The 12,502-nt window shown below is 27.6% G+C and overlaps 2 protein-coding genes across 2 annotated transcripts; one reads left to right on the top strand and one right to left on the bottom strand.

Annotated features, from left to right (window-relative positions):
* Nucleotides 1-364: 364 nt before the first annotated feature.
* LOC100165232 (transmembrane protein 11, mitochondrial) lies at nucleotides 365-2,686 on the top strand. The gene is made up of 3 exons (XM_001950154.5): nucleotides 365-676; nucleotides 810-1,030; nucleotides 1,524-2,686. The coding sequence occupies exons 1-3, from the start codon at nucleotides 663-665 to the stop codon at nucleotides 1,802-1,804; spliced, it is 516 nt and encodes a 171-aa protein (XP_001950189.1). The 5' UTR covers nucleotides 365-662; the 3' UTR covers nucleotides 1,805-2,686.
* Nucleotides 2,687-2,854: 168 nt separating this feature from the next.
* On the bottom strand, nucleotides 2,855-8,952 carry LOC100163151 (dehydrogenase/reductase SDR family protein 7-like). The gene is made up of 7 exons (XM_029487450.1): nucleotides 8,546-8,952; nucleotides 7,711-7,854; nucleotides 7,431-7,650; nucleotides 7,271-7,355; nucleotides 6,613-6,773; nucleotides 6,233-6,527; nucleotides 2,855-4,352 (listed from the first exon to the last, which is right to left on the bottom strand). The coding sequence occupies exons 1-6, from the start codon at nucleotides 8,672-8,674 to the stop codon at nucleotides 6,325-6,327; spliced, it is 942 nt and encodes a 313-aa protein (XP_029343310.1). The 5' UTR covers nucleotides 8,675-8,952; the 3' UTR covers nucleotides 2,855-4,352; nucleotides 6,233-6,324.
* Between the last annotated feature and the right edge of the window lie 3,550 nt (nucleotides 8,953-12,502).

Raw genomic sequence — 12,502 nt, forward strand, 5'->3', positions numbered from 1 at the left:
TGTGCGACACTCTTACGTAGAATATCACACTACTTATATATAACTTTAATGTGTAATTATTAATTATTACGTAGACTCGACTGGCGGAATGATTTCGAAAAAAAAAAACGTTTAGAGAAAATAAAATACACCAGTAGGTCTAGCAAAACAGACGAAGAAGGAAAATGACCAAACTTTGGCGCGTAATAATATTTTACCGATTTAAGTATACCGCAGCAGTCTCCGCATACCTACCTACCTACCGGGATTATATTTTTATCCCTGGTTTTCTTCATGGAATAACATTTTCCACGAACGGTCGTCAGTTTTTCCTCCATGTACTTGCGCGGTCCGCACAATATCAGTTGTCTCTTATCAAACGTGCAATATTTCTTTTCAATGTCGTCCGCAACGTTCACGGTCCGTCTTTCTTCTTTATTTTTCTACCGAGGCGAATGTTTTGTTTGACACATTGTTCAACGAACACACGTCCCCGCCGATAAAAGACGACCATAGTGCGTATACAGAACTAAAATTAAATGTAGTGTACAAGACGTTGTTATCGGTAGATAATCAATTTGATTTTGACGCAGTTCTCGGACATCACAAATGATAGAGTTTCGTAAACCTCGAGCTTAAACTCGGTTAATGGGACATTTCAACGAGCACCAAGTGTTCAAAAAATGTTATCCTACGAGTAAGTTTGAATTGTTGTTATAAGTTGATTTTTTTTTAACTATACAGGCTCACTTAATAAATAAATGACTTAGACGTCACACTCTTATTATAATAATTAAAATATTTACTGGATGTATTTTATCTGTATGTAGAATAATTAACCAAGAAGATACTGCTATCATAAGGGAAGTCTACGACAATGATAACTCGCAAGAAATGTTTGAGCAGGAACTGGACAATGCCCTAGAGGCTGGCTACAAGTATATTATTATCGAACCAACTCAGCTAGCTGACGAAACAGTGAGATGGATTACTGTTGGCAATTTTCTTTCTCAAACAGCTATCATATCTAGTGCTTTGTCTGCAGGAACAGGTTTGGAAATTTGGAACTATATATTATATTTAGTAGTGGTTTCCCAAAATAAATCAACTATTCAAATAATTATTGTCTACTGTAGATTCAGTTAATCATAAAATCAAAATTGAAATGGTAATTTTATATTTTTAAATTGAGATATAAGAAACAATATTTTATCGGAAATCAATTTGTATCATCTTAATTAAAACTAATAGATCAACATTATATGGTAATTAATCAATTCATAAATCAATTTTCTATGTTAATAATATTTATATATTTACATATAAGTATATAACATAGGTTTAAAAAATAAATTATTAAATTTAGATGTTGTTTTATGGTTGGAGGTGTAATCAATAACCATTATAAATCATCAATGTTAAAAAATAAATACAATTAAATTACAAATTATTACGAATTCATTTTTACAGTACTTGATAACATACATATTATTAATTAGCTTTTTAATATATTATTATTTCTTTGTTTTCTTTTTCCCAATTAGCTTATTTTTGGACTTCTAAGCCATTTGTATATGGCCCTTTATGTATGGCATCATTTGTGTGCACTGGACTGTATATGATCTCGTGGCAGTTTGATCCATGCTGCAAGTATCAGGTGCACAAGGATCCAAGATTGAAATCACTCCAAAAAGAAGACAACACTCCATCATTGCCAGTGGTTATAGAGCGTGGCAGCGATACCAAGAGGAAAATTGTACACACATCAGTAACAGTTGTGTCAACTGCATATTGTATTTGGAAGCTGTACGAATATTGCAAATAACCTTTCATATCGAGATCAAATTTTTATGGGAACGTGATGGTTCAAGAACAGTCAGCACATTTTAAAATAATATTTTATATATGTTCACTTGATTTTATTTAATTTACCTACAAACTTATGATTGTATGAACCTGATAATGTCACACCAGTGACTAAGAGATTTTCTTCTCGGGTGTAGAGTATATAAGCATGTTAAACAAACTTTCTATATACATTTCATCTTTTAATGAATTATGAATATTTAATGCAAATTCATTAATCACTGAAAATATTATTGGCTTTACTTTGCGGGAACATATTAAAGAACTTAAAAATTTAATTTTATAAAAAAAGTTTAAATACCTATTTCCATCTTTTAAAAAGTTTAACATTCAAATAAATACAAATATTAGGTTATAGATATATTGTAATGACAATTATTAAGTCTTATTATTCATTTTATATAAAATAATAATAGTGACAATTAAAAGTATATTTTCTATTTTCCTGATATTTAAACTAACCTATATTTTAATTATTGAGCCAAGTTATATTTTTAGAAAACTTACTATCAATATTAATTGCTAAATAAAATATCATTAAATTGTTTATTAGTTAAAAAAAAATTTTAACATTTTTTTTCATAATTAAAATTTATTATTATATATAATAAGTTTAATAAGTAAATTCTTTATAATTGTGGAAAGAACTTCTTTATACACTTGATGTTTATGGACGAGTGAACGGATATATCTCAGGCATCTAAATAGATGTAAAATTATTTAGCACACAGATTTGATCATGTTAAATATTGTCTATACTTCAACAGTTACTAACAATATTAGATCATGCTAAAATTTGCCATTAAAATAAAAACAAAAAAGTAATGTTTTATATTCATGATAAATTGATAATTTATTTATTTTTATTGTTAATTAATGTGATAGTAATATTATATTTTTTTGTTCAAAATCTCTTGCTTGTTCTTTTTTAAAAAAAAAACATGAATTATTAAAATGTGTAATAGTTAGAAACTTAGAAAGGAAAAAATGATTTTATTCAATTGCAGAATAATATTTTAAATACTTGTATTTTGTAAATGAAAACTAGGTTTCATTTTAAAGGCAACAAATAAATTTAAATTTCCATCTAATACAAGGTTGTTCTAAAGGTTCAACTAATATCTAAAAACTACCTATAAACGTTCTATGGTTTAGGGTGAACGTTGCATGCCAAACGGAACGTAATATTTTTAAAAATCTATTGAAGTTAGGTTGTATTCTATGAATATAACATACTATATACTTAAATATTACTCATTTTGGAAGTATATTCACAATATTATATTGCTACATATTGTATAGCTCTATGATTGAACAAAATTACGAATTCCATTGTCTGGAGTTTTTTTTTGACAGACATGAATCAACATGAATGTTTTATGAATAGACTGATAAAATATCACAAAATAAATTTCTTAACATTTTACAATCTACATAAAATATTGTATGTGATTTATTGTTGTAAGATTATAATGTTTAGAAAAACAATATTAAAAAATTGTATATCATAATAAATTGCATTCTATATATAAATTAAATTTAGTGTGTGTAGCTTTTGTCACCTAACATAAACTTTTTCTAAAACAATGAATGTTTGATGTTAAGAACAATGGACGATTTAAAGTTACATGTATATATATGTGCTTGATATTTTCAAAATAAGCAACATGGACAATAATAAAACATAATAAAATAACCTACATTTATACACATACATAATTTATTTTATTCTATCTGAGAGTTGTTCGTCAATTAATATTTTTAAAACATTAAAACTAGACAAGAATTAAATTCATAGGGTCTATTTTTAAGATATGTTAAGCGTAAAAATTACATATGGGAATGTACACTAGTTTTCATTGTAGGTTTCAATCATTTGTTTTGTTTACCATTATAACATATCTACATTTTTTAAGGCTACAAATACTCATTAAAAAAAAAAAAACAACAATAAACATCTAAATTTATCCTCATAAATATATGCACACATTGAGTTATCGTCTACAATGGTATAGTTCCTTAATCATTTAAATTTACAATCTAATATTAACTGACTAATGAAACATTATACTAAAAATAACTAAAAATATTTAACAGTACTTAAGGTTTAACTATATCAACAAGTCACTATTAAGTATACATAAATAATTGACAGAAATCAGAAGAACTACTTATAAATATATGTATGAGCTATATGAGATTTCTAAAATGTAATTGTCGATACGCTGTTGTCATTCAAATTTATATGTAAATTATTAGTGATTGATTATATAAAAAACAAAAACGTGGTAAAAGTTTATATAAATATTGTCATAAATGTAATAAAAAAAGAACACAAAATGTGTAACAAACAAGCACCATTTTAAGCAACAAAAATGTATCAACAATAAAAAAAATTAATTTTATGAGAAAAAAAAGGAGATCACTTAAATTATAATATAATTAAACTTATTATTTGCAATATAATTTGTGTGAAAAAAAATGGTGGTAATTAATAAACTCTAAACCTAAAACAATATTTAAAATTTAAATTTATGTTAACCTATGATGTAATAGTGTTTAAGGGATATACAATAATAATAATATGATAGTAAAAAAATGTTTACTACACTAATGGTAGCAGTGATCATGAACAGTGGCGACGTGAACTTTATTTATCTATGCATATTAAATTTAAAATTTTTTGATTGAGGGTATCAAATCCTAATATTTAGTCTGCAATATAAATGTATGTACATATTTTACTAATTTTACAGGACATTTCATCAACATGTGTGTTCTCTGTTTACAAGTGTGCAACAACACCATCGTTTAGCTTCGTTAGTTTTAGTATTAAGAGTGAATTTACCTGTTATATAACATGAAGCCTAAATCTAGTAACATTTTCTGTGGTTTTTCGGAATTTTTTTTATATATTTTTTATTTTGCAGCGAGTTATAAATGTGTAAAATACTACAATTTAAAAATGATCATTATTATCTTCAAAATTAAAACAACAAAAATACACTACCACCAAACTACAGAAAATATTGTAACCTCTAAGTCTAATAATAGGTGAATTCACTATAACATTGAAACTAACAGAGTTAAATGAAAATATACTGAACAAATATACACCTTGTTACGTACTTATTAAATGAGATGTCCTCTTAATCAAATCGAGCTAACTAAAATGTGCCCCCCCCCCATACCCATTTATCGCCTCTTTTTTTTGTCAACACAGCCGATATTTCATGAAAAGCAACCTCGCGTCACCACTGACTGAGAGTTATCAATTTTCTATATTTGTTAGTGATGCACAGTAAATATTTTAAAGACCAATGGTGTTTTAACCCTATCTTAGTTTAAAATTAAAAGCTCACTTTTATCATTAATTTTTCAAGCTTAAACAATTAGTTTGTGAATAACACGTATTATCTAAAAATGTGTTACTTAAAAAATTATTTTAAACATCTTCAATCATTAGCAATAGTACAATGAATATATTAATAGTATATAATTTTGAATAAAAGTATTTCACAACTCCCAATGCAAGATATTTTAATGTAAAAACAAAATATTTTAAATAATAATATATATTAATGACTAACCTCATAAATATTTAATACAGAAATTATTGACAGATAAATCATATGCAATTTTATGAATTATAATTATATAAATAATGATTTTGATAGAAAAATGGGTACACATTTATTTAAATATTAAAAAGTAATAAAAATAATTTGATTTAAAAGTCGATAAAGAAATATAATAGGGAATTTAACTAAATTTAACTTCAATTAATTACAATTTTACATTTATTTGTGCGATATAAATAAATTAAATTGTGAATTTTATTAAATAGAAATTCATTTTGTACGTTTTTTTCTTGAAATGTTTACTTATAATTTTAAATTAATGAAAATTGACATTCATCCATAATATTTAGTTTTTCTTTTAATGATAAATTACCATGACACACATACATAATTACATGCAAATAGCATAGAAAATACATTAAATTATTATAGTTTTATTAATTATTACTTCAAGCTTTACTTTTAAATAATACTAAATATCTAATATAACTAGAAATAGAAACAGATTTATGTAAGTATTTATGAAATACTTGTTACATTAATATTGATCAAACTAAATAATTCAAAAATTATGGTATTAATTTTAGGGCAGTTTTGTACAATTATATTTATCTAAATAATATCATTATGGCATTATGTTGTTAACAAGTAAACATTGTACAAATGTAAAATACACAAATTAAATAAATAATTTATGTAAAACTGTGCATCACTAACAACTAGGTATTTATATTCAAAAATACAAAATTATAAGTACTCAAAAAATAACAATTAACAGCTAATTTCTAGAAATCTAGTTGACTGACCTGGCTGTTTGTCAAATGTGAGATTCCCGTATGCCGACGATAACGGGCTGTAGCCGACGCTCGTCCGTCTGATGGCGGGGAATCCTTGAATCCTACATTTTCTGACTAGCTTGCCGGTCAGCCCTACATTTCATAATCCAAAAATAAAATCGTGGCCATACATAACGTAGACCAATTGCTAAGCGAGCATAAAATGGAGCAATGATGACTTCTTGTTCATCATTAACAACAGCATCCACTATTCGTTGAGCAACATATTCAGCCGAGTATCCAGACATTGTAGATTCATCCATAACTGCAACATATATATATATAATGTTAGTATATAAGAAACATGTTTAATTAAAAATTAATATCTACTATCTGGTAACAATACCCACCACCATATTTTGATCCAGATCCAGTTAATGCATTCAACGACAAATTTGTTTGGATGTACCCCGGGCTTACAACTGTTACTTTTACCTTATGATGTGATATTTCCGCTCTGAGAGTATCAAAAAATGCTTGTAATGCATGTTTAGATGCTGTATAAGCTGATCTAAAAATAATATACATACATAAAATTAATTAAACATTTGCATACCAAAAAAAAAGATGAACTATTTATAGCACATCCAAGGTTTGTTATCTATATTTCTTAGACATTATATGAGAATAGCAAAAATAAGTTAAAGAAGATTTGTAATAAACTGGCAAGTGAATTTAGTACTTTTTTTCAGACATTTTTAACAGAGATAACTTTCTAAATAAAACTATTATTTATAAGACAAATGTATCAATTATTATTTTAAACTGAATACATCAATGATGCCTACCTCACTGAACATTTTTATATCAAAACAAAGTATTTTAATGTAATTAAACTAATCTGAAATACTACAAAATATATGGATATATATAATATTGTAAAAAACAATAATAGTACAATAAAGTTATCATACTATATTATATTTTTATAGTTTATGGATTGCGGAATTTAAAAGGCTGGGAATCAGTACTAAGTATGCAATGTAATTTTGAATAATATTATATTACCTAAATGGAACAGCAATTTTTCCTTGAACACTACTAATTGCTATTATATGTCCACTTTTGTGGTGAATCATGCTAGGCAATATGGCTAAAACAAAATATTAACAACAGTTATTGAATTAAATACAAATAGAGAAAAATCAATTTATACTTTTGTATTTACCTTTAGTTAAAGCGACTTGGCCAAAATAGTTTACCAACATCACTTTATAATCTACTTCAGCCATTGTTGCCTCGGCTCTACCTCTATAGCTGATGCCAGCATTGTTGATGAGAATATCTACGCGACCAAAAACTCCTAAAACTTTTTGACTAACTACTTCTATTGTTGATTGGTCAATAAGATCCAAGACGAGAATACATGGTTTGTTTACATTCTTAATCTATAAGAATAATTAAACTAGAAAATAGGAAATGTTAAAACAATCAAACTTTTCAATTACATCACTTCGGCTTAATAAATCATTTTTGACTCGTTCTAATTCGTTGCTGCTACGTCCTGTTAAAATTAGTGCACAGCCATGGGAATAAAACTCATGCGCTAATGTCTCACCTAATCCGGAACTGGCACCTGTAATAAGTACAACCTACCAACATAATTTATGATTATTAAATATATTTCTGAAAATAATTAGAGTTAAGGGGGAATATCTGATTAAGTTATTGACAAATTCCATTGGAGTTACTAGTAATCAGAAATGTGAAATATCCCTACTCTAACAATCATCAACTTATAGTTATATGACAGCATGCCAAAGATTCGTAGGAAAACAAAACTGAAAACACCAAATCTTAGTTCCTTCTTAAATCAATCAATAGTTAGTTAAAATACTTTAGATCTGATTCAAAATAGTACCTAGTACCTGTAGGTATACAGTTGAATTTTTTTTTTCAAATTTTAAATGATAAAAAAAAATATTCAAATAAGACCAATTTTTACTAAGAGTCTGTCTCAGTTTTTTATTTATACAACTCATTCTCATAAGTAATACGAGCACACAATGTCAAGTGTGACTTTAGTAAGTATAATGAAAGTAAAAAAATGTATTACATTGTTGAAATATATGGCTGATATGTTTCTGAAATAATCATAAGCTACAAATCATTGATCAAAAATCATACAGATCAAATACCCTGAAGATTGAAAAATAACCTATTATAGGTACCCGCGTTCAAAGTACACATTCAAAGCGAAAAACTCGGGTCGTTTAAAGGTCAAAGTCTCAAGATTTGTATTTTACGGTGCGTAAGACCTATAGAAAACACATTAGAGTTTACCTTAGAGTTGAGTGTACGATATCTGTTGTTGAAACACTTCTTAAGCACGTAAACTGACATCGGTATTAAGATTGGCAGTGAACAACAAACGTACTGCCAGGCCATCGGAGTGGCGTGAGCGTCCGACATCGCAGTGGTGTTTTTAATATTAGTTGTTTGAAGTTATGAAATAATAAATTTCCTCCAAGTGGCGAATCTTGTCGACGTCGAGTTTCAAAGTCAATCCGGAATGAAACTAGTTTAAATGTATTGCTTACAAACGAACAAATTTCCTACGGGGGATGATAAATTCAATTTGAAATGTGTATTTAATTTTTATTTATTTCTCGGATAAGAGCAATCGAAGACCGAAGTTTGAACTGATAACGACGACCAGTGATTACTAATATTGTACTACAGTGTGGTTAACCGTTAACGTTCAGATTGCATCCACATACAGTGACGACTATTCTTTAATCTATGGTGACGACTGACGAAGTGATGAACACGCACCTCTCCAAAATAATAATAATATATTGAACCACATTGAACGGTTGAAAAGTAATATATTAAAATATTATAAGTATCGTAGATCTGTAAGCGAAGTCTATTACCTATTATTTATTATTTAGCGGTCTAGGTGAACGACTGCGCGATGCACGGATCTCGGAATGGCGGAGTCGTGATCACCGCACGCGATGTACGATATGATCGTTACAAGTTAGACGTTACCATCGCGCCGTGACAAAACAAACTTTTTTCGTCATGTGCAAAGGCCAAAAAATGATGATTAGGTACCAATGGTACAAATGTACAATGATAATATTATACTAGTGTTATTCAAAAATAAAAACCAATTTTAAATATTTTAAAATGATATAGATACCTAACCACATTTATGACAATAAGCCATGGTACTCTAGCTGCCAATCAGTATTCGCAAAATATAGGACATATTCATAGGCGGATATTTGGTCACATCCGTGGGGAACTTTGTATTATTTTTAAGCTTTTTGACCCAACGAATACAATTTTATTGACATTTATATAGAATACCGAACTAAAAACATTTCATAATTCTAATGTCTATAAATCTCTGAAAACGAGTCGAAATATTTGGAAAATTTTATATTATATAAAAAATGATAGTTTAAACATTTGATGGACATTTTAAATACCTACGATTAATAGTTGTTGAATAACAACAAGAAAAGAAAATCGTTATACGAGAATCATACATTCATACACATCATTGTAAAATCAATACATTAATTTCTCCCCTAGTCCGCTCTAAAATACAAAAACACATAATAGTTAGGTAGGTCGTAGGTATAATACAAATTAAACGTTGTATACATAAAATATAAAATATAAAATCTGTCACGCTTAGGTCATAAGAATATTGTTGAACATTTTGGGCGCAAAACAGGTAAACGAACCTTTTTGAACGAATTGCGTCCAGGAGGCTGGGACACGATTGAGCATATTACACCTTTTTGCGACACAATTGAGCCAAATTGTCAGCGTACAGGGGCGAAATTAGGGGACTTTATTTTTACTGCTAACATTTTGATCAAAGTATTGATAATGACCATTCATGTTTGCTAAAAACGTATATCCCCCCCCCCCCCCCAACCGAATTCCTAATTACGCCACTGTCCGCGTATCAAAATAAATCGGAATATAAAAGAAAATCTACATGATTTTACGTTATAGGTACTTAGGTACTTGTTAACAATATAACTAATAACCAAGGCTGGGCAAGTTAGTCAATTTTTTCAACTATTTGAAGTTAAGTTACTTTAATAAAAAAAACTAACTAAGTTAGAATATAAGTTAGTTTCTGAAATTGTCCAAATTTCTAACTTAGTTAGTTAGAAGTTAGTTTGGTGAAAATAGTAACTTAAGTTAGAGTAGAAGTTAGAAGTTAGTTTTTTTTTTAGATTAAAAAACCTTTTTGTTGAAATGTATATAATAAGTTATCTAACTTAAATTATTGATTAAAGCTGAAAAATTGAATTAAACACCTAGTAATTTGATCGAAATGTTCTAATTAGGTAAGTAATAATTTCAATTCGATTACTATATTTACATTTTGTTTTGTTTTTTTTTTTTTTTATTTTTTTTTTTATTTTAACTCCTATTAATAATAATTTAATATTAGAACTGATCGGTGTAAACTTTAGATATTAAGATATTATGAACTCACCACCTTCAACACAAGCAATTGCTTAAAGAAGGTGTCAAACAAATGTATATCGCTTTATTGTTCTTATTCACTGTTTGTTTGTAAATAAATAATAATAATAATAATAATAATAATAAAAAAAAAAATTGGTATATCATTTATCAGTTATTAGAACATAGAGGCCAGAGGGTGAAACAAAATAAAAAATATACATAACAGTATGACAACTTAAAATATTAATATTAATTAATGATACATAATATAATCTAGGTATATGACTAAATTCTAGTATATTTTATTCAAAATAAAGCTTTTAACAAAAGTGACATTTCAAAGTTATCATCAGACATAGACCCACGCCTTTCATCGAATAATTGGCCTCCTGCACTAAAAAGTCTCTCGATGTGAGCACTAGAGGGAATACTTGTATTATACTTAAGGGGGCTGGTGCATGATTTATTTTCAGTCGAAAACATAGCTCACGACTTCAATCACTACGCCCAATATAATGTTCCGATATTAATTTTGAAAGCAAATTTGAATTTGTCACTAAATTATCTATGCTTTGACAATTTCATTTTTCTGATTTTTATTTTTTTTTACTTAGAAATTTACTATCAAAAAGAGTAAAAATAGATCATATTCATAATTCAAATTTAAATACATTGATATAGAATATGAAAAATGTACGACAGTTAGAGCATAGTAAATTTAGAGGAGAATTCAAATCTGCTTTCAAAATTAAAATCAGAACATCCTACTGAGTGTAGTGATTGAAGTCAAAAGTAGTATTTTTTGAAAAAAAATGTTTGTCATTTTATAAAGCAATATATGCATATATTATATATAATATATGGTGACATGTGCATGCGCGTAGGTAAAATTACAGACGTACATCCCGATCACTATGATGCCCCTATAAAACGTGATCAGTACTACGAATTATGTACACTAATGTTCATTTACATTCAACACATACACAAGACCCAGATAAACAGAAATATAAAATGCCTAGTTTTTTCTCCTTAGAATTGATTACGCTTCAGCCCCCTTAACAGTAATTATAACATAATGTATTTATGTTTACTTATCATTATCAGAAACTTATATAATTTGTTTTTAAAACTAAGTCATTTGTGTATGTAACAAAAATAATAATATAAGCGTATAATATATTGTAGTGGTTCACTTATTAGTTATTATAATGTCTAATGATAAGCTTAAGAATATAATTTAGTTTTTAATAAAATAATCCCAATACTATAATAATTGAGAGATTACTTATCAAAGCTGGGCAAATTAATGATTTTTTTTAATTCAGTTAAGTTAAATTAATATACACCAATAATAAAAAGTTAAAAGTTAATTTAACTAAAGGTTAACTTAGTTAAGTTAAAAGTTAATACACACTTTTTGTTAACTTTTTATTAAGTCGAAAAAAAAGTTAATTTGTTTACACAACGCTAGCGTGCTTAATTTTTTTTCAACCCAAAACTAAATTATAGACTGGGTATATAGCAGTGGCGTGTTGACCGTGATTTTAAAGGACAGTTTCCCGATAGTTTTAAAGGGGTGCCGGTTGGATGAGTACTGGATTTATAAATCCAGTACTCACCATAGTGAGAAATTGTAGTACATGTTTAAATTCATCTGAAGATGATATTTAATAAGAATAAATAATAACTTAAACAATAAGTATTATATTAAGTAGTCAAGGGGTGGTACCTTACCAGGTAGGTCATTCAAAAAATAAATTGCCCGATAAAATAATTCACTTCGCCATGCCACTG

This window comes from Acyrthosiphon pisum, chromosome A1 (assembly GCF_005508785.2).
Source record: "Acyrthosiphon pisum isolate AL4f chromosome A1, pea_aphid_22Mar2018_4r6ur, whole genome shotgun sequence".
NCBI lineage: Eukaryota > Metazoa > Arthropoda > Insecta > Hemiptera > Aphididae > Acyrthosiphon > Acyrthosiphon pisum.

Excerpts from the sequence above, each read along its gene's own strand:
- LOC100165232 (XM_001950154.5), top strand. Across the intron at positions 1,031-1,523 it reads TGCTTTGTCTGCAGGAACAG|CTTATTTTTGGACTTCTAAG; the intron begins GTTTGGAAATTT and ends TTTCCCAATTAG.
- LOC100163151 (XM_029487450.1), bottom strand. The coding sequence starts at position 8,674 with ATGTCGGACGCTCACGCCACTCCGATGGCCTGGCAGTACGTTTGTTGT. Across the intron at positions 7,651-7,710 it reads ATTTATTAAGCCGAAGTGAT|ATTAAGAATGTAAACAAACC; the intron begins GTAATTGAAAAG and ends TTATTCTTATAG. Across the intron at positions 7,356-7,430 it reads CCAAGTCGCTTTAACTAAAG|CCATATTGCCTAGCATGATT; the intron begins GTAAATACAAAA and ends ATTTTGTTTTAG.